The sequence below is a fragment of the Gopherus evgoodei genome, chromosome 13 (genome assembly GCF_007399415.2).
Source record: "Gopherus evgoodei ecotype Sinaloan lineage chromosome 13, rGopEvg1_v1.p, whole genome shotgun sequence".
NCBI classification, from domain to species: domain Eukaryota; kingdom Metazoa; phylum Chordata; order Testudines; family Testudinidae; genus Gopherus; species Gopherus evgoodei.
The window spans coordinates 23,980,823-24,005,923 of record NC_044334.1 but is presented as its reverse complement, the minus strand read 5'-3'; the positions used below and the strand labels follow the sequence as shown (position 1 = coordinate 24,005,923).

Here is a 25,101-nt window from a genome sequence, read left to right as displayed (position 1 = left end):
TTTTTTTTTTTGTTTTTGTTTTTTTAAAGTGCATGCAAAAGAAGGTAAAGCCTTTTTTTAACCGCTTTTTATTGTAAGAAAATACACAGTTTGAAAGTGTGAAGAATGCAGTATTTATGACCGAGATTCTGGGGACGGAGGTGGGTTTGGGGGGAGGGACAACAAAAGAAAATAAAGAGATCAGGATGATCTGACCGAGAGACAGTGTTGAACTCCAAATACGGAACTGGAAAGTCAGGGGGCTAGGTGGCTGGGGATAGGGAGAGGAAAGGAGTAAAAAAATTCTGATCAGAGAAACAGTTAAAATACAATATGAAAATAAGTAAAAGCTCTCCTTAAATTCCTTCTATACACAAAATACACGATTTGACAAAGCCCAATTTGTGCTACTGGGAACCTGTGGGCCCATTTAAGTGTATTCACATTCTCTGCGACAGCAGAAAATGATTATGATACAATCAAGAATATGCCGAAGGCTGAGGTCAAACCCCAACCTCGCCCAGCATGGTTCTTTTAAAAATCACGAGATCTCTTCACCCCGCTCCCTTCCCTCCCCTGCCCCCCCAAAAGTAATAATATGTCACCACTGATATGTACATCATGATTAAGATTTTTTTCTGTAAAATGTATCAAATTTCTCAATCTTTAATAAATTTTTTATTTTTTTATTCCTGATGAATAAATACCAAAAAAAATAAAATAAAATAAAATAAAATTATGCAGCAGCTAGTTAAGGTAAGGCTGCGGATTTCGTCTCTCTCCCCCTGGGTTTTCATATATAGGGTTGGGGGTTTTTGTTTTTTTTTTTTGCTTGTACTTTCATTGATTGGTGGTAAAATGAGTGATTGCTCAAAAGCAACAGACATCCACTTTTGTTTGATTCGTTAAAACTGTCTCCAAAGCTTTCACTGAAACATTTGTCATCATTGCACAGAGACATCAATACTGTGACGTACTACGAAAAGAGACCGCCAGGAGCTGTCCAGCACTGGCACTTGACGCAGGGGAAGGGGCCCTGACAGAGTAAGAACGTACAGGCACTAGTCCGACACAATGTCAGTAAGAGACAGAAAGAGAGAGAGCACGCCCGTTAACATGGGGAATGTTGGTTTTTCATTATTTTTTTTTTGTTTGCTTTTTTGAAAATGGCAAAAGAAATTTAATCTCATCTATAGTCCTCCTTGGGATAATCTAATGTGACCGAATTCCCAAAGCCCAGTCGCAGACTCTCCATGTCAAACGTTTCAATCTCTCGCTCTTGCCTTTCCAACAGAAACTTTATCCTCTCGCTGCGTTCCTTCTGGAGGGCAGCCAGCTCCTCTTCAATCTGAAACAAGCACAGTCAGCAATCTCTTTAGCCAGCACCTCAAAGCACAGCAAGCTCCGGGTAACAGTTGTGCTAGCTGCCTGGTATCCACCACTCTAGGGCAGTGGTTCTCAAACTTTAACAACCAGTGAACCCCTTTCACTAAAAAGTCAAGTCTCACGAACCCCTTCCTAAAATGAGTATTTCCAAGGATTTTCTCCTTTACCTGAGTATAAATTATAGAAGCAGTGATCTTGGAAATATAAAATTTGTTTTTATGACATGCTTATTACACACTATTTATTATTAATTAATATTTATCATTACAGTATTTTTATTACATTATGAAAACGGCAACACTCTTCCAATATCTCACTTTCATAGCTTATATCTTTTTGAATAAGCCTGTTATAAGACAAGGCTCCTATGTTTCATCAAGGAGTATCAGATGTGAAACAGCATTCAGGTATTTAAGAAGCCAGCTCAAAGAGTTCCTCCTACACAAGCATTCAGGTCTTGAGCCGTCCAGGCAAGCAACGGACATTACAACAAAGCTTAAACTTGTTCTTCATAATAATTTAAAAAACAAGACTAGCTGCCTATTTAATTTTAAAAACAGCAAAAAATATCCACCTCCCTTTCCATTTCTTATAAGGAGTCTTGAAGTTTAAATCTCCCTAGTGTGATAGAATCACAAAATATCAGGGTTGGAAGGGACCTCAGGAGGTCATCTAGTCCAACCCCCTGCTCAAAACAGGACCAATCCCCAGGCAGATTTTTACTCCCGTTCCCTAAATGGCCCCCTCAGGATTGAACTCACAACCCTGGGTTTAGCAGGCCCCGGCTCAAACCACTGAGCTATCTGTCCCCCTGCTTGCTTTGATCTGCTTAGCTCTTGGAAGTCCAGGGGCTCTGGGCTGCTGGCCCTGTGCTGCCCGTGGTCCCTAGGGACAGCTCTGTCTGCCATTAGGGAATTGTTTCCCGAGAAACCTCTGTAACATTTTGTGAACCCCCAGGGGTTCACGAACCCGTTTGGGAATCTCTGCTCTAGGGTGACTCCCCTGCTGGCTGATTTAGGAGCAGCATCTGTTCTCCCATATTGAAGTGGGAAGCTGTGATGTGCAAGATGGAAAGGGGGCTTAAGGACAGGAGAACTGCTAGGGACCCTCCTGACCCTACGCCTTGGATGGCTTTGGCCTCTCTGGAGGCAGACGTACCCCACCATTAGAACAGACAATCCAACTGTTGCCTGGGGACCATCTCACCAGAGCAGCCCAAGGCCTACTTAGAGAGTTTGGTATCCTGGCTCCAGCACTAACCAGTGCCAGATACTTAAAACACTTAAATGCACCTCGCCATTTAATATGACCATGCAGGGTAGTTTTCTTCCTGATTGCAGCTGGTGTTCAGCCCTGAAGCATGAGGGCTGATTAACCCCAGACAGTAAAATTACAAGGGCTAACTGCAGATGCTATCCTTACCCATGTAAATGAGTGATTCTCTAAGAAATCTTACGAGATTATGTGCCTCAACAAATAGGCAGGGTGTTCCACAGGTGAACTGCATCTGCAGACAAAGCATTTCTTTTGATCCATTTTGAAATTATTTGTCCAAATTTCCTTCAGCACATCCATTCTATTTAAACCTTCAGTTCCTGGCACTGATTTAACTAGTAACAAGGACAGCTCAGACATTGCTAGCTCCAAGGAGCGATTCACAATGGAGTGATTCAGATGTTGCCCGGCAGCACGTCCGAAACGTACCTTTTGTTCAAGATGGGCCCTTCGCAGAGACACCCTCTGCTCCAGCTTCTGGAGCTCTCGTTCATGCTGTGCTTCCGTCTGCATCTTGATTTTGCTCTGGTATGCGTTCAACAGCTCCATCTCCTGCTGGAGCTGCAGCCTCAGGGCTTGGCATTCTGCTTCTTGAGCCTCATCCAGCCGTAGCTGCAAGATTGTTCAAAAACAAAATGTCAATTCAACCAGTTACTTCCCTGCTTTGGGGCTAGATGGGAACATGCTGCTCCTTGCCTACACTCACTGATGAGTTTTCACCTAAACACGACCCAAATCCCAGCATTAACGGTGCTGATGGCTGGCAGCAAGTGGCGTCTGCGTTAGAAATGTCTTGTCTTTCCAATGGCCCGTGGGAGCAGCCATCGGACTGGAGGTCCCAGTTATAGAAACACCCCTGGATTCGTGGGGTTGGGCTGTGTAATGGAACCGATCTGCTTGCTCATTGGTAGAGCCGTGGTGTGGAAAGCGTTACTTTAAGACCCACTGTTGAGATAGTAGCACTGCATTTTATTATTCACATTCAGTAACTCAGGACAGTTACTTGTTGCAAGAGGTTTGCAGCGTCTGCCTCAAACACCCCACTCAACATACAGGTTCTGATCATGCTGAAAGATGGTAAGTGACTTCTACCGACTCAGTGAGGCAGATGGCTAAGTACCACACTGGGTGTAAATGGAGTGGGAGTGTCTCTCTGGGCACTGATGACCTAGGATGTGGGCTGAGCAGCTTGGAGGGAGGAACCCTAGCCACATCCATGTCTTGGGAGAAGGGTTTTGTATTCTTCGTTAAAAGCAAATCCCAGGAAAAGGGTGAATTTGACCTTCACACACTGTGTACATTGCTGAGGAATTTGGGTAAGGTGCCTGCTCTTTAACTGTAAACCTAGTATCTGGGCAGCAGAGTGGTGAGGGCAAAGACCACCAGGCAGGAGACATCTGGGGACTCAGAGATCAGAAGCAAAACTCATTTAAGAGTCTTTATTTGCTGCTCAATTGACAACAATCCTCACCCTATAAACTACCACAATTCAGCATGCCTGGAAGACGGAACAGGAGAGGCCCATGACTAGAAAAGCAAAGGCCCTTCATGTCAAGCAGGAGGTGCACTGGCAAAGCTATGTGGGGACCAAGAGGTCATGCAGCTTAGGAGTGAGGTGCACTGGCAGAGATGGAAGGAGAAGCTGTCACAGAAGCTGCTCACATTATATCTGGCTCTATCCTCTGCACTATACTAATATTCACGCCCACGGGTCACTGTGGGCATGAATTCTGGTGTATCCCGTTCACCAAGAGGATCTGAAGCTGTGGACTTCGCACTTACGGCTTGTGAAGCCATCATCTCATTGATGCTCTGCTCATACTGCTCTGCCAGGATGGCGAGCTTCCTCGTCTGCTCATCTTTCAGACTCTTCAGGATCGTTTTGTGCTCACTCTTTGGAGTAACTTCCAGCTGGTGATTCTTGAGTGCCTTATACTGCTTCGTCTGCACTTTGCACGTGTCCTGGAACTGCTTCTTGATCTGCATTTCCATGGCCTGCAGAAACATGGGAGCACGAGGACGAAGTGAGAGTTTTGGGTACTGAGAGGGCTGGCAGGCAGGGCTATGGTACATCCAAAACAAATATACAGGAGACTGCCAGCTAGTTATCACCTTATACCCACTGTCTGACTTGGGTGACTAGCTGATCCACTAATAAAAGCAGTGCTCTCTTTCTGAGGGAGAAGAGGCTTCTGACTTAGGCCTTTATTCAGACAATCATGTAAGCACATTATCAACTTTAAGTTGCATGGAAGATAACAGAAATTAAGTGTGTGCTTAAGTGTTTGCCTGAATAAGGGCCTTAACCAGTAGCATCCACTTGAGGCTAGTCAACCTAGAGCAGGGATGGGCCTAGGGCCACATCTGGGTGGGGAAATTGTATGCAGGGCCGGGACAGGGGGTTGGGGTGCGGGAGGGAGTGCAGTGTGTAGGAAGGGGCTCAGGGCAGGGAGTTGGGGTGCAGGAGAGGTGCAGGGTGTACAAAGGGGCGCAGGGCAGGGGCTTGGGGTGCGGGAGGGAGTGCAGTGTGTAGGAAGGGGCTCAGGGCAGGGAGTTGGGGTGCAGGAGAGGTGCAGGGTGTACAAAGGGGCGCAGGGCAGGGGCTTGGGGTGTGGGAGGGAGTGCAGTGTGTAGGAAGGGGCTCAGGGCAGGGAGTTGGGGTGCAGGAGAGGTGCAGGCTGTACAAAGGGGCTGAGGACAGGGGGTTGGGGTGCGGGACGGAATGCAGTGTGTAGGAAGGGGCTCGGCAGGGAGTTGGGGTGCAGAAGGGGTGCAAGGTGTAGCAGGAGGCTCAGGGCAGGGGATTGGGGTGCACAGGGGTGCAGAGAGCTCAGGGCAGGGGGTTGAGGTGTACGAGGGGGCTCAGGGCAGGCATGCAGGAGGGGTGTGAGGTATATGAGGGGGCTCAGGGCAGGGAGTTGGGCTGCAGGAGGGGTGCGAGGTGCAGGCAGGGGGCTTAGGGCAGGGAGTTGTGGGGCAGGATGCAGGAAGGGTTCGGGCTCCGGCCTGGCGCCGCTTACCTAAAGTGGTGTAAACCGGGGCCAGGGCAGGCTCCCTGCATGCCTGCCCTGTTCCCAGCACTGCAGCCCCTGAGGGATGGGGGACAGAGGGCTCCACGTGCGCTACCCTTGCTGCACCTCCAAGTACCTCCCCCAAAGCTTCCATTGGCCAAGGTTCTCTGTTCCTGGCCAATGGCAGCTATGGGGGGGGCAGTGCCCGGAGGCAAGGGCAATGCACGGAGCCCTCTGCCCCTCTGCCTGGGGGCCGCAGTGACGTGGTGCCGGCCGCTTCTGAGAGCGGTGCGGGTCGCGCAGCACCACAGGGGGCAATCCTGTGGGCCAGATCCAAAGCCATGAGGAGCCAGATCCAGCCCACGGGCTGTAGTTTGCTCACTCCTGACCTAGAGTGTTTTCTCTCTTTTACAATCACTGCTCCATGGGTCAGCTGCCATATTCAATGGTTTGCCAAGTGCCTTTGCTCCCCAAATCCTCCCCATCTTTCTATCCCACAAATGCCTCCACAAAACGTCCACTGGAGGACTCTAGGATTTGAAAAGCGTGAATGCAAAGGCGCATGCTCTTCACCTACTGCTCTGAAAAGATGAAAGGAAAAGCTCCAAGAACAGCTTGGCAGGTTTCTGACTGTTCAGGGGCTGCATTAGCAGGATACAGCCAAGGACCAGCACACCCACATTTATTTAGTTTTTTGCTAACATCAGAAGCAAGGAAGCAACACCAGAACCTTTCACCAATGGATTCAAGTACCGAGGCTGAAGGAAGGACTGAGAGAGAGGAGCAAAATCTCTCGAATGCCTTGTCAGTTGTGAGTATTACAATCAAACACTTCTATAGCTACCTACATCGACATGGCACTTAAAAACCCCCCAGAAACTGCCTTTCCCCTGGCCCAAAGCGCTTGCAATGTATACCAGACACAGGAGGCCAGCTCAGGACAGGGAGCACCTGGGGGATACCAAGTGCCCAGAGGAGAGGCTGCTTGGTGAAGGATGACAAAGGCTGGTCAGGGCATGCCAGAGGGCAGAGAGCAAAGCAGAGGGGATGGGGGTAAAACAGCTGAAGAAAAGGAAGCCCCACAATACCTTCAGGTTTTTTGGCTGCTGCCGGAGTTCCATGAAGTGTTTCCTGTGCAGCTCCCTCTCCCTCCGCTTGTTGTACTCCAGCTGGTTCTCGAGCTCAGTCTGGTGCTGCAGACGGATCAGGTCCATCCGCAGCTTCTGCAGCGTATGCAGCTGCCTGTACTCCAGCTCACGCGTCGACTCGTCGTGCCGGATCAGCATGGCGTGCTCCATTTCTTTCTGGGTCCGCTTTTTGTTTAATTCCTGCGTAAGACACAGTGCAACAGAAGCTAGGGGCTGGAAGGAGCAGTCTCAGAAACAGGCAACATTCATTCTCCCTCGTGCTGCAAACCGTTTCCTGCGCAGACACAGCCGATGTGAGCACGTGGCCAGCCATGATAGGTATGGCCAGTCATCCCATGCATTTGGATTGACGTTCTGGACAGCTGTGTGTGCTGTGGGTCCAAAACGAATGTGCTCCTAACCCCGACCCTGTCCCTTCACCTGGCTACTATCCTTTTACTACCAGCAGGCATCCAGCAGATGGCGCTGACGGGCAACATGCTTTCTGCAATACTCCGGAGTGCAGCTAGATCATAGGTGAACACAGCTTCTGCATGCGCAGGAAGCATGGGAAATGCCAGGGGGCTGCTGAGTGCCAGCACATTTTTAGAAGCCCTGCGGGGTGCCAGGAGTGAAGGCATCTCCATGCACTACTAGCAGAACTGCCGCCGAGGCAAGGCCGAGCAGTTCGGATACCCCAGGGCACGTCAGGAGAGCAGTGCTGCCAACTGCTGCGGGGAGCCCCCGTTCGGCCCCGCTGTGTGGCTTTTGCAAAAGCTTGATCTGCTCCTGATGCCATGTGACTGGAGCGTGTGCACACTGGGACAGAGGGCTCCACGCAACCCCCTGTAGCTTGCAAACATGCCCTGAGTTTAAGATAGGACAGACTATCAGTTCTAGTTCCTGGTCTTCCACTGACTGCTGTTAATATTTCTGCCTTAGGGTATTGCTAGGTGCCACAGAGCCCTTCACCTGTGGGTGAGCAGTATTAATGGGGCTCAGCTCAGCAGGGATTACTAGCAGTTGTCACGTAACGTATATCTGGTGGCCATTCTATGAGATGAGTTTGGCAATGCTCAGTTCTAGCTGCTGTGCTTCACACTAGACTGTAAGTTCACCAGTGTGTGTGTGGCTCTCTCTCTCTCTCTCTCCCCCCCTCTCTCTCCAGTGCCTAGCACAGTCCAGTTCCAGACCTTGGGCCTCTGCAGCAAGAGCCAACACAGGGTCCTTGCGCTTAGACTGTTGCTGGCATGCTGGAATCCTTCTGGACTTCCCAACGGCAGTGCGGGGAAATTTGCATTGCAAACCAAGTCTGAACACCCGGCAGGGATGGTTGCAACTTCATTGCACCGCGACCCCCTTCTGACAACAAAATCTACTACACAACCCCAGGATGGGGGACTGAAGCCTGAGCCTGCCCGAGCCCTGCTGCCCTGGGTGGGGCAAAGCCAAAGTCTGAGCCTCACTGCCCCAGCCACGGAATAAAGCCCAAGGGTTCAGCCCCAGCTGGGGGGTCTGTAACTTGAGCCCCACCACCAAGGGCTGAAGCCTTTGGGCTTGGGCTTTGGCTTTAGCCCCAGGAGGTGGGGCTCAGCCCCCAGCAACTCTAATGTCAACCACTAAAATGGGGTCCTGACCCACAGTTTGAGAACTGCTGGTCTAGATAATACTGAGTCCTGCCGTGCATACAGGGGTCTAGACTAGATGACCTCTCGGGGTCTCTGCCAGTGCTACGAGTCTATGATTGTATGAACGAGGGTTAGAATCTCAGCACAGACAAAGGATTTTCCAAAGGTCTACATTCGGTCGCATTCCCGTCCCAGATCCAGACAGATCTCCCTCTTCCGCCGGCTATTAATGCCTAGGGGGCGTGCCATTTTCCGAGGCAGTGACACAGACATAATTATCCTAACCTTGAGGAGGGGGAGGGGAGAATTCATTGGCTTTTCACTCACTCCTAGGGACATCATTTCTCCATTGGGTTTTAACTAGGAGCCATCAGACAAAAAACAACCAAGTACACTAGAGGCTGATCATCAACCAAGTACACTAGAGGCTGATCATCAGGAAACTGCCCCCCTAGTGAACTCTGTTGGATTGTCGAGTGGTTGCCCAAAAGGATGGATGGAAACTCCATCCTTTGAGTCACTTACATTTGACTGGACAAAGCACTGGAGTAAAACTTGCATTGACACAAGTGGGGGCAAAATTAGGCTTATACTGAAAGCTTCTGAAAATCCCGCCCACAGGGAACAATCCTGTCCTGGAGAATGGATCATGTGACCCGATAGAGTAACAAAAATGAGACATAATAAAACTTAGCAGTGCATAACACCAGCCCTGCACAGCAGGGTTCCCTCTGGCCCTGGCCCTTGCACAAACCCACCACCACATGGTCTAGCAAGTTTTCTCAAGACATTATCTGTACTAGCAAACTTTTCTGTTTTAACTATACCAGTATTGTTAAGAGCTACAATCCATCAGCGTGGAAGCAGCTCATTGACTTTAAGGCCAGAAGGGACCATCGTGATCATCTAGTCTGACGTGCTGCACATCGCAGGCCACCAAACCTCCCCCACTCACTCCTGTGATAGACCCATAACCTCTGGCTGAGTTACTGAAGTCCTCAAATCTTGATTTCAAGACTTCAAGTTCCAGAAAATCCACCATTTACTCCAGTTTAAACCTGCAAGTGACTCGCACCCGAGGCTGCAGAGGATGGTGAAACCCCCTTGGGGTCTCAGCCAATCTGACCTGGAGGAAAATTTCTTCCTGACCCCAAATCTGGGTGATCAATTAGACCCAGAGCATGTGCGCAAGACCCACCAACCAGACACCAGGGAAAGAATTATCTGCAGCAACTCAGAGCCCTCCCTATCCAGTGTCCCATGACTGGCCGTGGGGGAGATATTTGCTGCTGGCCGTTGCAGATTGGCGACATGCCATCATAGGCAGTCCCATCATACCATCCCCTCCATGAACTTACCAAGCTCAGTCTGGAAGCCAGCTAGGTTTTTTGCCTCTACTGCTCTCCTTGGAAGGCTGTTCCAGAACTTAAGCCTAAGTTTGTTGATGGTCAGTTTATATTCATTTGTTCTTGTCAGCACTGGCTCTTAACTTAAATAACTCCTCTCCCTCCCTGGTATTTATCCCTCTGATGTACTTACAGAGAGCAATCAGATCTCCCCTCAGCCTTTATTTGGTTTTGTTAAAAAAGCCAAGCTCACAGTCAGCTCTTTGAGTCTGCTCTCTTTAAGGAGGTTTTCTATTCCTCAGATCATCCTGGTGGCCCTTCTCTGCATCTGTTCCAGTTTGAATGAATCTTTCTTAAACATGGGAGACCAGGATTGCCCATAGCATTCCAGATGAGGTCCATGCCAGCATAACTCATTCCAGTTCAAAAAGTGAAATAAGTTATACTGGTGAAACTGTTCACTAGGGCTTCTATACCACTATAACTACCACCAGTAGAACAAAAATCACATCCCTCATGAACACAGGTAAACCAGCCCATAGCGCAGACCTGCCTTTGGTGTAGCAACTGTGACAGCTTTAAGCTAGGAAAAGAAAAGCATGTTCAGAGCCATTGCTCATCTCTGGCAGAGGATCAGTACTCCCAAGTATGCAATGCCTAAACTTAACCAAACTGCATCTGATGACCAAGGTCACTAGCCAGACTCTCCAAAACACTGACGCTCTTTCAACCTCTTATCTGAAGGGATCTAGTGGATTTCAAGCAGTCAGAACTGCAGGCTCTGGAATCAGTGATGTTGTGTGTCAAAAATCTTCACCTGACACCCTCATTGAAGACTCACTAGGAACACAAATGGATCGCACCACTCCGCAATCTGAGTTCCCGTGCCAGCCAGTCCAAAATGAAAGGAGACGCCTCAGTTTACACGAATTCCTTTGCTCCTGCCATGGAACGAAAACCTCACTGATAACGGACGTTACTTTTCTGTTCAAAGGTAATGGCCAAGCTTTTCAAAAACAAGTCCTGATTTTGGGTGTCCCAGAAAGAGGCCTGATTTTCACAAGGGTCTAAGCACTTTCCTTCTGAAGACCAAGCTGCTTTTAAGGCAACTCCCGTGGGACACCCAACAATCAAGGCACCCAAAATTACTAGTCACTGATGAAAATCTTGGCCTGCATGTGTATCTGTGTAGATACATATTTATTTATTTCTGTTTGCCAACCTCTGTGTGACTGCCTGACACTTCCTATTATAAGAACATGTTTTCAGTTGCTTATAGTCAACCTTTAGCCAGCTGGGCTGAAGTGTTTCATGCCTCACGATTCTGCTGCCAGCAAATACTTGTGAAACCCACTGGCAAATTGTCCAGTTCCCCACTAGTGCCAGTCCACAGAGAATGACAACCCACTACTGCTATCAGTTACTCTATTAGTCAAGTGACAGAGTCTGTGCTGGGCATCTACATGTTCCAACTCTGCTGATGATCCACGTCAATATAACGACACACGATGGAATTTGTTTTTTCAGTTTGTTTTTTAAAACCCTAGGAAATCTCACGCAAAAAATACTGTGTTACAAGAACATCAGGATTACAAAGTCAGGCAGTCAAAAGCTAAGAAATGCTTGTGCAACCTTAATTCTGCCCACTTGTGCATTTGCATTATGATACAGTCTTTAATTAGATGAGGACATACTATTTTTCCATAGGACTCCTGCCCTTCTCAGTGCACAGGATGGATGGTGCTCACTTAATGAGTCTGTCCTCTCGTTGTTCAATGTGTGGTCCCAGGCCTTATTTACACCACACTATTCAGTCCCCGCTCGGAAGGCAGAATTTTTAATTTCCTCATGGGCTTTTCTACAATGCTCAAACAAGTGCTTCACACACATTAATCAAGCTTCACAAAATCCCCGTGAAAGGAGGAGTTGGTACTATCTCTGTTTACAGATGGGGAACTGAAGCATCCACTAATTTTAGGTGCGCATGTGGAGATGTCCAGGACCTGGTTTTTCAAAGTGCTTTGCATTATATCGCACTTCTTATGTTCCAAGCACAGCTCCCGTTCATTTCCGTTGCAGCTGTGAGTGCTCCATGCTTCTGCAAATCAGACCCTCGGGTCTCAAGTCAGGCACTCAGTAAATGAGGAACACAGTTAATGACCACCTATGAAAAGTTGGGTGTAAGCGACCTGTGCCCAGTATCACACAGGAACTCTCTGGCAGAGACAGAGATAGACTCAACATCCTCCTTTTCCACGTAATACTGATTAATCCCAGAGCAGGTCCATCCTGTGCACTGAATGAGGCAGTGGTCCTATGGAATAAACAGTTTTGAATGACATGATCACATATTATCATACTGCATATGCATGAGGGGGTTACATTAAGGTTGTACAGGCAACTTTAATGCTGCCATTTCTAACTTCTGAGTGCTTGACTTTGCAGCTTTTATATTCTTTTAATGCAGTTTATGGGTGTAACATCTGCTTCTAGCCATTTGACTGTTCGTAACCAATCCAACAGAGTAGACACTGGTCACATGACGAACACTCAACTGTGCTACTGCTCTTGTGACTGTACCACAGACGTCTCCCAGGAATACCCTGGACGAGGTTGGCACATGTGGCAGCTGACTCTCTCGGGTCTCCTGCCAGAGAAGCCCAGTGGGGTCACCCAACAAATCCCATGCCAAGGAGATCAAGTAGATGTCTTCCACTCAAGAAAGCCTGACTACCAAACCCAATATGTTCCCTTGGAGCTGCCCACACCAGCAAGAGAAGCCTTGTTGTCACTACAGAAGTTGCTTACTTGGAAAATTAACAGCCAGAACGTTACATGTATTTTTACCTCTTTATGCAATTTAGCAGATAGAAGCGAGAACAGCCAGTACCAGGGAACTAGCAAGAACTCCATGAATCACCAGTCAGCCACAGCCCTCGGTTCTTGAACCTCTGCTTTACAGCCCTGAACACCACAGCTAAGAACAAACTAATCAAACCGTCCAGCAAGTGAGAGGTTAAATAGTGCCAAATATTAAAGAGTGACGTACCTCTCGAATGTTCTGCTGCTCCATCTCGTGCCTCTTAATCATGGTTTTTCGCCTGAAGAAGCGGCAGTTTTTGTCGTAGTAGAGCCTCTGGTGGCTGAGTAGATGGGCCTCCTCTTCGGCCTGCGTGTGCTGCAGATTCTCTTTGTGTTTGGAGATTCGCTCTTGCTTTTCTTTTTTTGGTGTGCTGTGGTCCTCATTCATCTCCTGGGCGCGTGCACACACGAATAAATTATCAAGAAACGAGTCGCTTCTTAGGACCAACCTGTCTATCTTGGTGATGCCCATATGAGCCCTCTGGAGCCAGATGGCAGTGGTACATTCACGTGACTCTGCACTACCCTTTACCTACTTAACAATAGTAGTAGTAATAAGAACACATTGTGCTCCTGTAAGCACCTCCACCTAGGCTCTCAAAGTGCGTTAAAGACACTACCCCTCACACCACCACTGAATTCCATTTTACACCTGAGAATCTAGGGACATATGACTTGCCCAAAGCCTGCATAAGCAAGTCTCTGTTAAAGCCGCGATCAGAAGCCAGACAAGCTTGGATTCCAATTCTGTGTTCTAGCTACTTAGCCACCAACATCTGAGTTCATGATCAAGGCAGTTCTGTTTAGGATTCTTTGACAATGACACCACCTGGCTTTCACATGATGCTTGTGCTAAGGATGACAGCACAAGGAAATTCTGACTACCTGAACCAGTTTAAAAAGTACAGAAGTGAAACCTGTGCTGAGCAACAGTGAAGCACACCCTACTGGAAGGCCATGTTCCTTGTACTGAAGAATTGACACCTGGCTTCCTTTGTTCTGTCTGAACCAGCACCTGCAGCCTGGATGGGTCTTTAAAGCCACCAAGGGCTGGCAGTAACAACATCTTAAATGATTTAAAAAAAAACCCTCTAAGGTATGTAGTGAAATGCTCCCCAATCCAGTTTGGCTTTATAATAAATAATAATAATAATAATAATAATAAATACTAACTGAAGATATACCTATCTCCTAGAACTGAAAGTCATTGAGTCCAGCCCCCTGCCTTCACTAGCAGGACCAAGTACTGATTTTTGCCCCAGAACCCTAAGTGGCCCCCACAAGGATTGAACTCATAGCCCTGGGTTTAGCAGACCAAATGCTCAAACCACTGAGCGATCCCTCCCCCCTTTCCCTCACTCTGGGCCCAAACGGCACCATAGGTATTACTAATCACAGTTTTAAATGCTACCAAGTATCCCGTCACATGTGAAACACAGTCCTCTGGGCACTACGTTGAGAGCCGCTGCGTTCATTTGGTAACTACAGCTGGACTGGTTTCCAAGTCACTGCCAGTCCAGCTTGCTTGGAGACCCTTTGGCCAGTTTCTCAAGCACAAATTTATTACACAACTCTGTGACGTATGGCAAGAATGGAACCAGACCACCCCCTCTCTAGCTGAACTAAAATTATTGGCAGGGCAAACATCTCTTGGGTTATAGAGAGCAATGATAAGAACACAATGTGATGGCATCAAAAGGGATTGCTAGAGAGCACTCCAGGAACAGTGACTCCTGGGTTCAATTCCCAGCTCTGCTACTGATCTGTCCTGTGATCCTGGGTAAGTCAAGTCATTTATCCCTTCTATGTCTCAGTTTCCTCAGGTGCAAAATGAATATATTTATCTATCCCCCCACCCACATGCCTAAGGTTTTTGGTAGAAAGTTTAATAAAGGAAAGGTTTGTAAAGTGCTTTTGATTCCCAGCTGCAAGGTGCCATGTAAATGCACATTATGTCATGTACTAAAACAGACTTGCCAGGCACGCCACAAGAAGAAGAGCACAGTCTGGACAGTTTGTGTACTTGCATTAAACGCTATTTGAGCTGCAGTTCTCAGGGAACCACTCTTTCACAATACACTTTTTTTTTTTTTTGAAGCATTACAGCTCAATGAAGGTCAGCTAGATGGGATGGAGGCAGGCTAGCCTGCTTGTTCTCCGACACACCTGAGGGCTGACTAGAGTCACTGTCTGGGCACGGTCCCCCCAAGGTAACAAGGAGCGTGAAGCGTGCTCAGCTCTGCTACAAGATGGGGAAAGGCAAAAAACAATCCTTGTGGCAATACCCCATCATTTAACGAGAAACATTACAGTGGTATCAAATGGGCCCTCAGCCCAGGCTGCAGTGTGCTGGCCCCAGCCTCAAGGGCATATGGATATAGAATGACACCAGGAGTCTCTCAGGCATTTCCCCTTCCTGGGGGTAGGGATGCAGTTAGTTTATTTTCTGATCAGGAGTAGGCAACCCCCCCCTATAAATTAGTCAATACCTGGGCAGCTGACTTGACGTTGTTTAGCGTTAGCATGCAAGGTGGGACGAGGTTCTGGAGACTCCTTGTGTTAGTCAGCTCATCACAGATAAACCATTGCACCTTTGAGCACATTAACAAGTTGAGGCTGGAAGCCGGACTATGTCAGGCCAGGCTCTTTGGACGGGAACACTCGGAGGACAACAGTTCTGCTGGCCTTTGGAGCACTGAGGCAAAAGCCTCCATTTCTGCAGACTTATCCTTGTCTGTATTTTCTTAAGCACAGTTTCAGCAAAGTACTTAAGCACATGCTTAAGTTTCATGGATTCCAATGGGCCTTAAACACATACTCAAGTGCTTTGCTGATTCACACCTGTAATGAGCTCTTCTCCTGCTTCTCGTTTGCTATCCTTTTTCTCCCTGCACTTTATGCTAACTAGTCCGGTGTAATGCCAGCCTTCACGCATGCAGTTTGGGGTGGGACTGGCGGGATATACAGGTAAACCATTGATTTATTTTGATTTTGTACTGGTAATTGCTGTGCACACTGATGACTATTGGCAGGTGCCTTATAAATGGTTTAAATAAAGCTGATGGGCAAGTTGCTGCTCTATGAGGGATGCCAGTGGGAATTCTCCAGGACCTCTCCTTTTCCCTATGACTTTCAGTTTCAAAGATCCTGCTTTGTGGAGATTCACCTTTCTGTAGCCGGCTGATGCTACTGAGAATATCAGTAAATTGCTCTGGAACGACACCAGGCTCTCCCAGTTCCTGAAGGCCCGAGGAGTTAGGAATCTGAATTTGGATCGCCATGTGGTAATGGGCATTACATCACTGGGCAGGCCCAAATTTATCAAAAGTAAAGTTTGGACTGTACTTGCTCCAAACCACTTTGAAATGTGGCGATTCTTACCTCTTTAATCTTTTCCTTACAAAGCTTGTACTGCTTCTTCTGACTTTCTAAAAAGGTTGCTAGGTCTTTCTTCTGCTGAGCCAAAATCTGTTGCTGGAATTTCTTCTCATCTGCTGCAGTCGCCTTTGCCTGAGAGAGTGAGAGAGAGTGAGTGCACCAAGTGTATCGCCAAGCAACCTGTAATTGTGCATTCAGTCACTCTCAAACCCTGCGGTGCAAGGTCGTAGCCTGTCCGTATTCAATCACATGAAAGTTTAATTGTAAAAATTTTACCACCCACATACATTTAGGAATTTCTTCCTGTTTCTCTTCCACCAAACCAAATGTGAAATCATTCAGTCTCAAGGTTAGGATAGTGCAAACTTCTTTACCCTACCAACTGACATGTCTCGCCCCATGACCTAGAACCATCACGTCGAGGGCTATGAGGGCAGTTCAGTCAACAGTGTTACTAGTCACTGTCAACTGGTGCTTGAGGACACCTGTCCATTAGGAACTAGACTGAGATCCAGCTGGTTTGGGTAAAACAAGCTACCAAAGCACCCTCAGACAGTCGCCACTTGCAGCTCCCAAAATACATGTTTTAGAGATGGTTGAGCAGTCTTTTCCTGGAGATCACTTGCAGTGCTTTCCTGTTCAGTCTCCCGGCCCAGCTATGTAATTCATATAATTACTGACCTCCTTCTCCATGATAGCCACTTGCTTCTTGGCCAGCTTCTCCAGCTCAATGGACGAGTTGTTGGCATGGGTCTCCACCTCCTTCTGCAGCTTGAGGCGGTGCTCGTCCATCTCGGCCTTCAACTTGTTCTCCAGGGCGATCAGCTGCTTCTGGTGCTGGCGCCGCATCCGCTTATAACCTGACATCTGTTCCCGCAACTCGTTCTCCTGCTCATGCTCATGGATCTGTCTTGTAACCTGATGTCATTGAAAAGGAAAAAAAGTCATTAGAGACTCCCTTTGCAGGCAAGTCTCCCCTTCACAGCTACTTACTTGCTAAGCAAAGTCCCAGCACTCACAAATGAACTCCCCAGGAACACTGCTCCAGGTTTTTATAGAGGCAGCTACTGTCTAATGTCACAAACGGCTCAACATCGAGGAAGCATACAGGCCAGGAACGCCTCTCGCCTGGGATGTGCAGCCAGATCTTTCCACATTATAAAGGGGTTTCACGGCATGTCCAGTAACAGAACATGCCATGTTCCTTGCAGGAAATGCCCAGCCATTTACATAGAAGAGAGGCAGGCAGCTTGCCGATCAGGTTAGGGAACCCCACAGAGCACTTGGAAACAAAGGCAGGTCTAAGACCTACAGAGTCCCTCTCGGGCAGGGTTCACAAAATGGTCACGATATTGGGGGGGGGGGGAGAAAACAAAACTCCTTTGCTTTGGCTCCACTTCTTTCCCTTATTAAATGCTCATTTCCTCATTCCAGGCTTCCTCCCAAAGCTCTGGAGGGCGGCTCACTTTCATAGTCTACCCCACCCCGCCAGTCCCTTCCCTTACCCGCACTCTAACCTAGAGAAACACCAGAACACACCAGGTCAGCACTTTTCATTATTAAATTGCCCCCACTTTGCAGGTTCACCTTGAGACTGCTGGGTGCTGGCCCCCACCCTCCTTTCACTAAAGATCATGGTGGAAACCCTGCATCTGGCCATCTATATCTGCACCTTATATGTTATACTTGATTTCCATCCCATAAGGATTCTCCACCCCTTGTTTTTTATCCCCTCCCAGCAACTGCAACAGCCTTACACTCTTCCTTATGGGTTGCTCCGGAATGATCGTCAAAATGTGCTTGCCAATATTATTTTCTGCTTCCAGTGGATGCGGAAGCCGTGTTCCTGTTTTTATTCTATTGACAATCCACACACACAGGCAGATCTCCCTGCACTTAGATTCCCATGAGTGGCACACACAGAAGCGAGGTGCTGGGTACCACACGCTCCTTAAAGAGCCATCCCGCCCATTGGACCCAGTGTTTCCGAACACAGGGGCGCACTGTTCCATAACTGAACAGTATTAACAAGGTGGATCGTATGGGCTAAGCAGATTACAAACACTGTTCAGCTGAAACAAACTCACAGGGTGCACAGATTTCCATGCTCCAAGTGCAGGCATGTGAAGGAGAGGTAAGAGCCTCAGTTATGCCAGGAATTTTAAGAAGAAAATACCAATTGCAGTGCTCCCCGTTCAAAGGAGAGCATTGTCAGACACACCGCAACCATCTTCTTCTTGGTAAAATGACCTGACTGTAGGTTTGCCTACCAAAACCACCATCTCACTATCTGCTGCTATTCACAGGTAGTGGCTGTGGGTGAACGCTGGGCCTGGCATGGATGGCGCATGGGATCAGAGACCGTAGCCCTGCAGGCCTGCACTCCACACTTGCTCCACAGATCGAGCAAGAAGCAAATGGTGCTCAGATCTTTGACAGAGACTATGGAAACTTTACAAAACAAAATAGCTCTTATTCTCATGCACAGTGGCAACTTTCTCTGCAGTTTGGGGGACCCCAGGCTCTTTTTGAATTTCTCTGTGGGTAGTTAAGTGGTGACCACAGCCTCCACAGAAAAAATAGTGGAAGGTACTGCATCACCACAGCCGCTAGAAGGTGTTAAGAAGTAACAGCTGAGCACTGACTTAGGATGGGATGCCTCAAGGGCTGTTGAATGGCTTGAATTTTAATAGAGGAAGAAAAACAGATGCTTTCGGTTATTAAACACTCATTGGCCAGTCCAGCATTTTAAGACAACTAGCTGGCAAGAAGCAGCGATCAACAAAACCATCTAAATCAACAAAACAGTTCACGTTTGACAAGATAGCTGAGATGCCATTGGGAACAACAGTACTGGCTCTGTAGAGTGAAACCATGGTGGCTGCACGCTTAAATTCATTCCAGCCAAACCGTTTCCCAGGGCTGAAGAGTTCTTTGTTCTGCAGTGGACTATGAAAAGCAGATCTGGATGGAGGGCTGAAAGGCCTTTACCGTGTTGTGGACCGAGAACAGCGAACAGGACGTAACAATGAACCATCAGTAAAATTGAAGTCGAAGGCCCAGAATAACTGTTGATAAGAACAATGGAATTTATGGCACAAAATGAGCAACCAGAAGCACTGCAGGAAAAAAATGAAACATGGATTTAATTCAGAGGAATGTATCCACCTAGACCATCCATTTTCTGTCTAAATCAGGCTCTGTCCCCAGGGACAACCTGTGGCTGTGTTAAAGCCAACCTGTTAAAGTCAAACATGTGCCAGAGAAACAAACGTCTCCTCTTTACACCAAGGGTCAAATGACATTACTCTGAAGTTACCTAGACTGATCATATACTTGTACACCAGCAACAGGAAGCGAAACCAATTATAGCAAGATGAGTGACAGTCTTCAAATGGATACGATGGGGGTGACAGTCAGTCAGATGTTAAAGACACAAAATCGTAAGAACAGCGAGGAAGCACTATGACAACATGTTAATGGCAGCCTTAACTATACAAGGACATTAAAGTGCTTTATGAACAACATAATCCTACAGATTATAACAGATAAGGGAAGAAGACTGATTTGTTCACTGCAAAAGTATTTCCCAGATGATCAGAAAATGTCAGAATACTTCAAGGCCAAACATACAAGATGTTGTTAAAACTCTGTGTTGAAATGAACATACAACAGTTGTCAGGACAGCTATAGAACTGAATGGCTGAATAAAATACAATAGCTTTTACCAAGACTTATTTGTCCCCTATCTTTAGCATGGTTAAGGCATGTGTAACCAGGTGTCTTTTCCAGCCTGCTCCCATCCACTCTACATATTATGCAGAATCCAGATTCATCCTCCGAGATTTTGTTCTATTAACAGACATTAACAGTAAGAAAGTTTAGCTCAAACCTCCTCCCTAGCCCTACCTATTGCTTAGATTCCTCCCTACACACTACTCAGCTGGCACACCATATCCTCTCCCCCGAGAGCCATGCCCACCTCTCATATCCAGGTAAGATGAGCAACCAGAATCCACATAACCATTTTCCAGAAATATCAGCCCCTGCTACCAGGGTGGGGTGTTTCAAGAAAACATGCCCAATCTCTTACAATGAAAAAAAGGACTATGAATGAGAAGACAATAGAGCAGGGGCACAGTATCAACTGAATACTTTTTGGGCAGTCAGGTGATTCTGTCAAGAGAAAGACACATCAATGCCATAGATTTTCAACAGACCCAGAAAACACTATATTAATTCAAATATATATGTCTGTATTTGGAGTCCAACTGGCCTGATGTTATTTCAGTGGTCAGACCCCATAGATCACTGCCTTCGTGTACCAGATGCCTAAGAAGTTTAAGAATACAAGAAGTGAGAATACAAGATTTCCTTGTCTGCATTTTGATTCCAAACAGAATAAGGCAGCCTTCAGTTGAACCCACATTGCAACTGCCACTAACTCTCTAGGATTTTAAGCACCAGAGGCCATCATCTCGAAAACCCAGATTAAGTGAACAACTATGAAGACAGGCATCCAGAAGTGTTGAAAAAAGGGGTCAAGCCATAAATAAATTCAGACAATACTGTTACCCCATCCTGTCTCTAAATGCATGGATTTGACAAACTTCCTTTTCAGGGTGGATGCTGCCTGGCATTTGTGATCAAGATGCAGCATGTTCTGCATTCTTTCCAGGTGAGGGTAACTGGGGTTTTCCAAGCTCCTGAGCGAAGGTTCTTGAATTGTGGCCTGTGGACCATTGGTGATCTGCAAAACATGTGCTTCACGATTTGTGGAGAAGTGGCAGGGCACACAAGGCTGACGCCTCCTATATTGCATAAAAATCAACAAAAAGCCCATGGAATGCTTTCTCCTTACTGTCCCATGTACGTGATGGTCCCTGTTGCCACAGGGATATGACAGAATTGCAAATGGTCTGAATCATAAACAATGAGAAAGAAGGCAGCTCATGTTAACAGTAGCCCACACTATGAACAGATCTGAGAACTTCTGCTCCAAAAGAGGATTAAAATTGGCCTTAAAAGACGCACCAAGTTAACAATCATACTCTTGCCTGAATAATTATCTACTGTTGTTACAAAAAATACCTAAGGTCACAGTCTCTGAAAGAGATTAGAGAAAAAAATATTTCTGTTTTCACAGCTTGTTTCCTTTGTGCCTCTAGCAGCACTTTGTTGGTCATTCATCTCACTGCTTCTTCTGTAAAGTCAGTCAGTTTCCTATTGTTTGGGTGGTGCTCTCATGCAGAAATAGGGCAGAAAAACACATTTAAAACCAATGGGAAAGTGTGACTGTATAACCATAACATTTATCATGGGGCTCAGGGGTAGGTGAGCTACCAGAAATCACTTTTAACTAATGTTTGGCTATGGACTACATTTCAAATTGACAGTGCCTTTTTAGAGACACTCTCCTCTGAGAGCCTGCACTACAGCAAGTTCAGACCAGGGAGAACTTTAAGGTTCAGAGATCACATATATTGTTTCTAAATTCAACCAGCTGGGACAGCTATTCCGCTTCCCTCCCCAGTGCAGAATGCATTCTATCTACAGTGCTGTCCATCTCTCAGGCTGGGGGGTTTGAGGGAATCTCACAGGAAGATGATTTTTCACCTCAACAAAACAATGCATGTTTACACAGAGGTTTTCATCCCAAGAGATCACTACTAACAGCATCAGAGCAGTCCATGGCCTTTATGAAATAGTCATTATTTCTCTCACAACTGTACAACTCTTCAGGGGTTGGGGAGCAGAACCCAGAGAAGGCAACTGATGGATAGCAATGGGGAGCAGTCTGGGGTGGGGGGGAGCAACCAAACTTGCTCTTATTTTAGAAGATGCCAATGCCATGGGATCTAACGTCCATGTAGAGAAGACAGCACCTCACTTAAGATACCTTATGGAAGCAACAGTGTGAAAATCAACTAGAAGAATGAAGAACCATTGAGATCTGAATGGCTGGTTGCAGGGATGCTAGAAATCTCCCATGTGATGCTCACTAAGTAACCAACCCTCTTCTGGCAATTCTGAGCGTTCCCTCTGTATGCTCACCCAAAAACAGATTGGAGTGAGGATAGGTTATGAATCCTTCCCCCTCCACAGAGACAGGTTTTTATGGGGAAAACAGTTTTAATCTTTTTCTTTGTATTCGGATAAGGGAGGAACAACAAAACCTCCACACGAGCTGCTCCTGTATGTTGCTTTCCTGTCATTTCATTTCATTCCTGACATAAGAAAGGCCAGGGAGGTGTTCACGGACACAACTGGAAACAGAAGGATGGAGATGTATGGAGGAAAGGAAATCCCATGCTTCACCCAAGAAGAGAGCGGTGCTATTGTATTCTAAATGGATTTAACCAGTGGGTATTATCATCAGTCTCCTATTCACTCTTGCCAGGAGATACTATGGTGCGCATGCACCGCTGCACTCACCTGAACTCCAAACCAGCCCTGCATGACCCCAAACGTACTTCGCCTCAGGAACACGCCCCGTGGAAATGACAGGAAAAAAGAATGTTCCCTACTTAGCTTCACAACCCCTTTAACTGTACGGTGATTTGGTCACGTAGGAAGAGAAGCTTTAGCAAATCCAAGTATCCCAGAGACCCAGTGCACAGAGTATCAGCCCCAGAGGAGGCTGCCACGAAGTGGGGCTTTGGAGTGACCTTGGGACGTCAGCTGCCCTGAGCAGAGGAGTTCAGGGGGATGTCTGGACAATGCATTTCATCATCACATGAGCACCCTCTACTGCCTGGCAGATGGCTCTCAAAATTCCTCCATCGCCTGGGATAACTTGTTGATAGCAGAATTAACTGAAGTATTAAGGCGAAGGAATAGAACCCCTGGAGAATTACAAGGTGAAAGAGACCAGGAATTATGCCCTCTGGTGATGGGGTTAAGGTAGCGAGGAGCCTTCCATGGTGAGTAAAACGTATCAGCCAGCAAGATGCCAGAAAAGATATGGGGTTTTATTTGGCTTGTCCCATGACATTTTGAGTAGTTTATCATTTGTCCCCCCCGACTCCAACTTGACTGGAAAGAAGCTATCCTACTTGTTCAGTGCAGACAATTGCTTGGCACTGTATAGTCTACAAAGACAGTTACCAACACGGGAATATCAGAGAAAGGGTGTAGGCTATCTGAGGTCCCTGCTGTGTCAGGAATGCTGGTACGAAGACCTCTAATGCGTAGATTTCTAGGTCACCCTTTGAATGGGGGGTGGGGGGGGATGGAACAATCAGAGCGTGTGTTACTCAGAAGTACACCTGGAAAAAGAAACTCACTGCCCTAGATGCAGGCCAACAGGAATGGTAGTAGTCTGAATTCCACTGCTTCATTTTAGATTTCAGCAGCACAAACAATATTAATATCCCCACTGCACAGGCTTTAACCTAAGGTCAACACACACGTACAGGCTGGGGTGTGACAGGGAATCAGCAAATGGTGGTGATGGGGGAGGGGGAATCATTCAGATACACACTAAAACAGAAAGGGGGAGGGTTACCCATTGTAATTTCTGGGTTGGCCTGCGATGATGTCATAATAGGCAGCAAATGCAATGGCCAGACACTGGATACATTGTAAATTTTCCGACCCATGTGACCTCTAATGTCAGTCCAGCTGAAATAATCAATATTTCAATTATTTTCAGTTTAGGACCCTGTTTCTTGCTTATGCCTCTCCTCCCTCGGAAGGCTGCTGCTGATTTCAGGCTGTGTGTATGAGACACACAGAGAGATGGTGGAGGAGGCAAGAAAACTAACTCTTCTGGCACACACCCCTTTTGCTACTACAAAGCCATCTACACCGATGACATTTGCAATAGTACAAATGCTGCCTGATCCTACCAACCCCTTCTCCTCTCTTTGTGAGACGACAGGCTGCTGTAAACCCTCATTTATTGGAGCCAGGCAACATTTCATGGATTTGAACAGGGAAAAAATGCAGTAAATACAGTAGCTTGAAATAAATAAATCAATGAGCCACATATAGCCAGCAATTCATCCCTGGAAGGTAACTGTCTCATTTTTAAAATGATCAAATACATCAACATTTGATTTTTTTTTGTTCAAAACCAAAATCTATTACCTATACACGTGCAATTAAATATATATGCATGCACACTGATTAGTCTCTTACTAGTAGTCACCACTAACAAAAGAGAGAGATGCAATACAGAAAAAAAAATCAGAGAGGAAATCAACTTCACGCATAAATGTGTTTGATTTTATATAGGCTGGAAACACACCCAGAATGGATTTTTTTTACATTTCTCTCTCTCTCTCTCACACACACACACACACACCCCTTTCTGTGCAATATCTAGTTGCTATGCCAACAAAAAAAAAATATGGATGAGAAGAAAATTCTTAATCCTCTTCCCAACCAAAGAGAGAGAAGAAGAAGGGATGGGGTGGGGTGTTCGCTTACCAAAGATGCTGATTTGATTGTAGCAAAGCGCTCTCGGGTCCGGTAGTGGAGGGCCTGATTCTGGACTGACTGGGTAGGCCGCGGCTCAGGCCTGTGATCCCTGTGGCCCACCTCATCCCTTATAAATACATGATCCTGCAGAAATGGATAAAAACAAGGAGAAAGTCCAGCTGTGCTCTTTCCTCGCCGGCTGCCTCTTTCTCACCCCTCTTTCTGCACAAGCACTGCTGTTTGAAATGCATAGTTTAGCTCTCTGCTAGCCCCTGCAGCTCTCACAGTACAAAATGAATAAGCAACACATTGCAGCCTTCAGTTAAGAATGTCAGCTGATCGCTAGTGGGATGCCTTCTGAATCCCTGGCAGAATCTCTCTTTTTTTTTTTTTAACCTCCAGAATTACATATGTTTAAAAAAATGAAGCAAAAGCACAAAGCAATGCAGAGCAATCAGACTCTTCAGAAAGGTTTGCTTAAAGCGCTGCAACCAAATAATCCCTTTAAAAATGTGATTTCCATGTCTAGCCAGGAGGATGCTGTTCCTTTTTAACACAGGAGCAAGATTTTGCCTCATTCCCTTTCAAGATTTGCTTTCTCCTTAATTTGATCTTTTTGTTTGCTAGCTGCTCTGAAGAAGGATCATTCTGCCTAAAAACATTGCAGGCTTGAAGAGACCAGCTT

The 25,101-nt window shown here is 46.7% G+C and overlaps 1 protein-coding gene across 3 annotated transcripts in view; it reads right to left on the bottom strand.

Annotated features, from left to right (window-relative positions):
* The window catches only part of TAOK3 (TAO kinase 3), a 142,818-nt gene continuing 117,717 nt past the window's right edge, over positions 1 to 25,101 (bottom strand). For all 3 annotated transcript variants that reach the window (XM_030582809.1, XM_030582810.1, XM_030582811.1), the window contains 8 exons: positions 24,426 to 24,560; positions 16,674 to 16,910; positions 15,996 to 16,124; positions 12,802 to 13,005; positions 6,740 to 6,979; positions 4,423 to 4,635; positions 3,070 to 3,252; positions 1 to 1,327 (listed from right to left, as the gene is read on the bottom strand). In XM_030582809.1, coding sequence (XP_030438669.1) covers positions 1,166 to 1,327; positions 3,070 to 3,252; positions 4,423 to 4,635; positions 6,740 to 6,979; positions 12,802 to 13,005; positions 15,996 to 16,124; positions 16,674 to 16,910; positions 24,426 to 24,560 — 1,503 coding nt within the window. In that variant the 3' untranslated portion in view covers positions 1 to 1,165. The remainder of the gene's footprint in view (positions 1,328 to 3,069; positions 3,253 to 4,422; positions 4,636 to 6,739; positions 6,980 to 12,801; positions 13,006 to 15,995; positions 16,125 to 16,673; positions 16,911 to 24,425; positions 24,561 to 25,101) is intronic.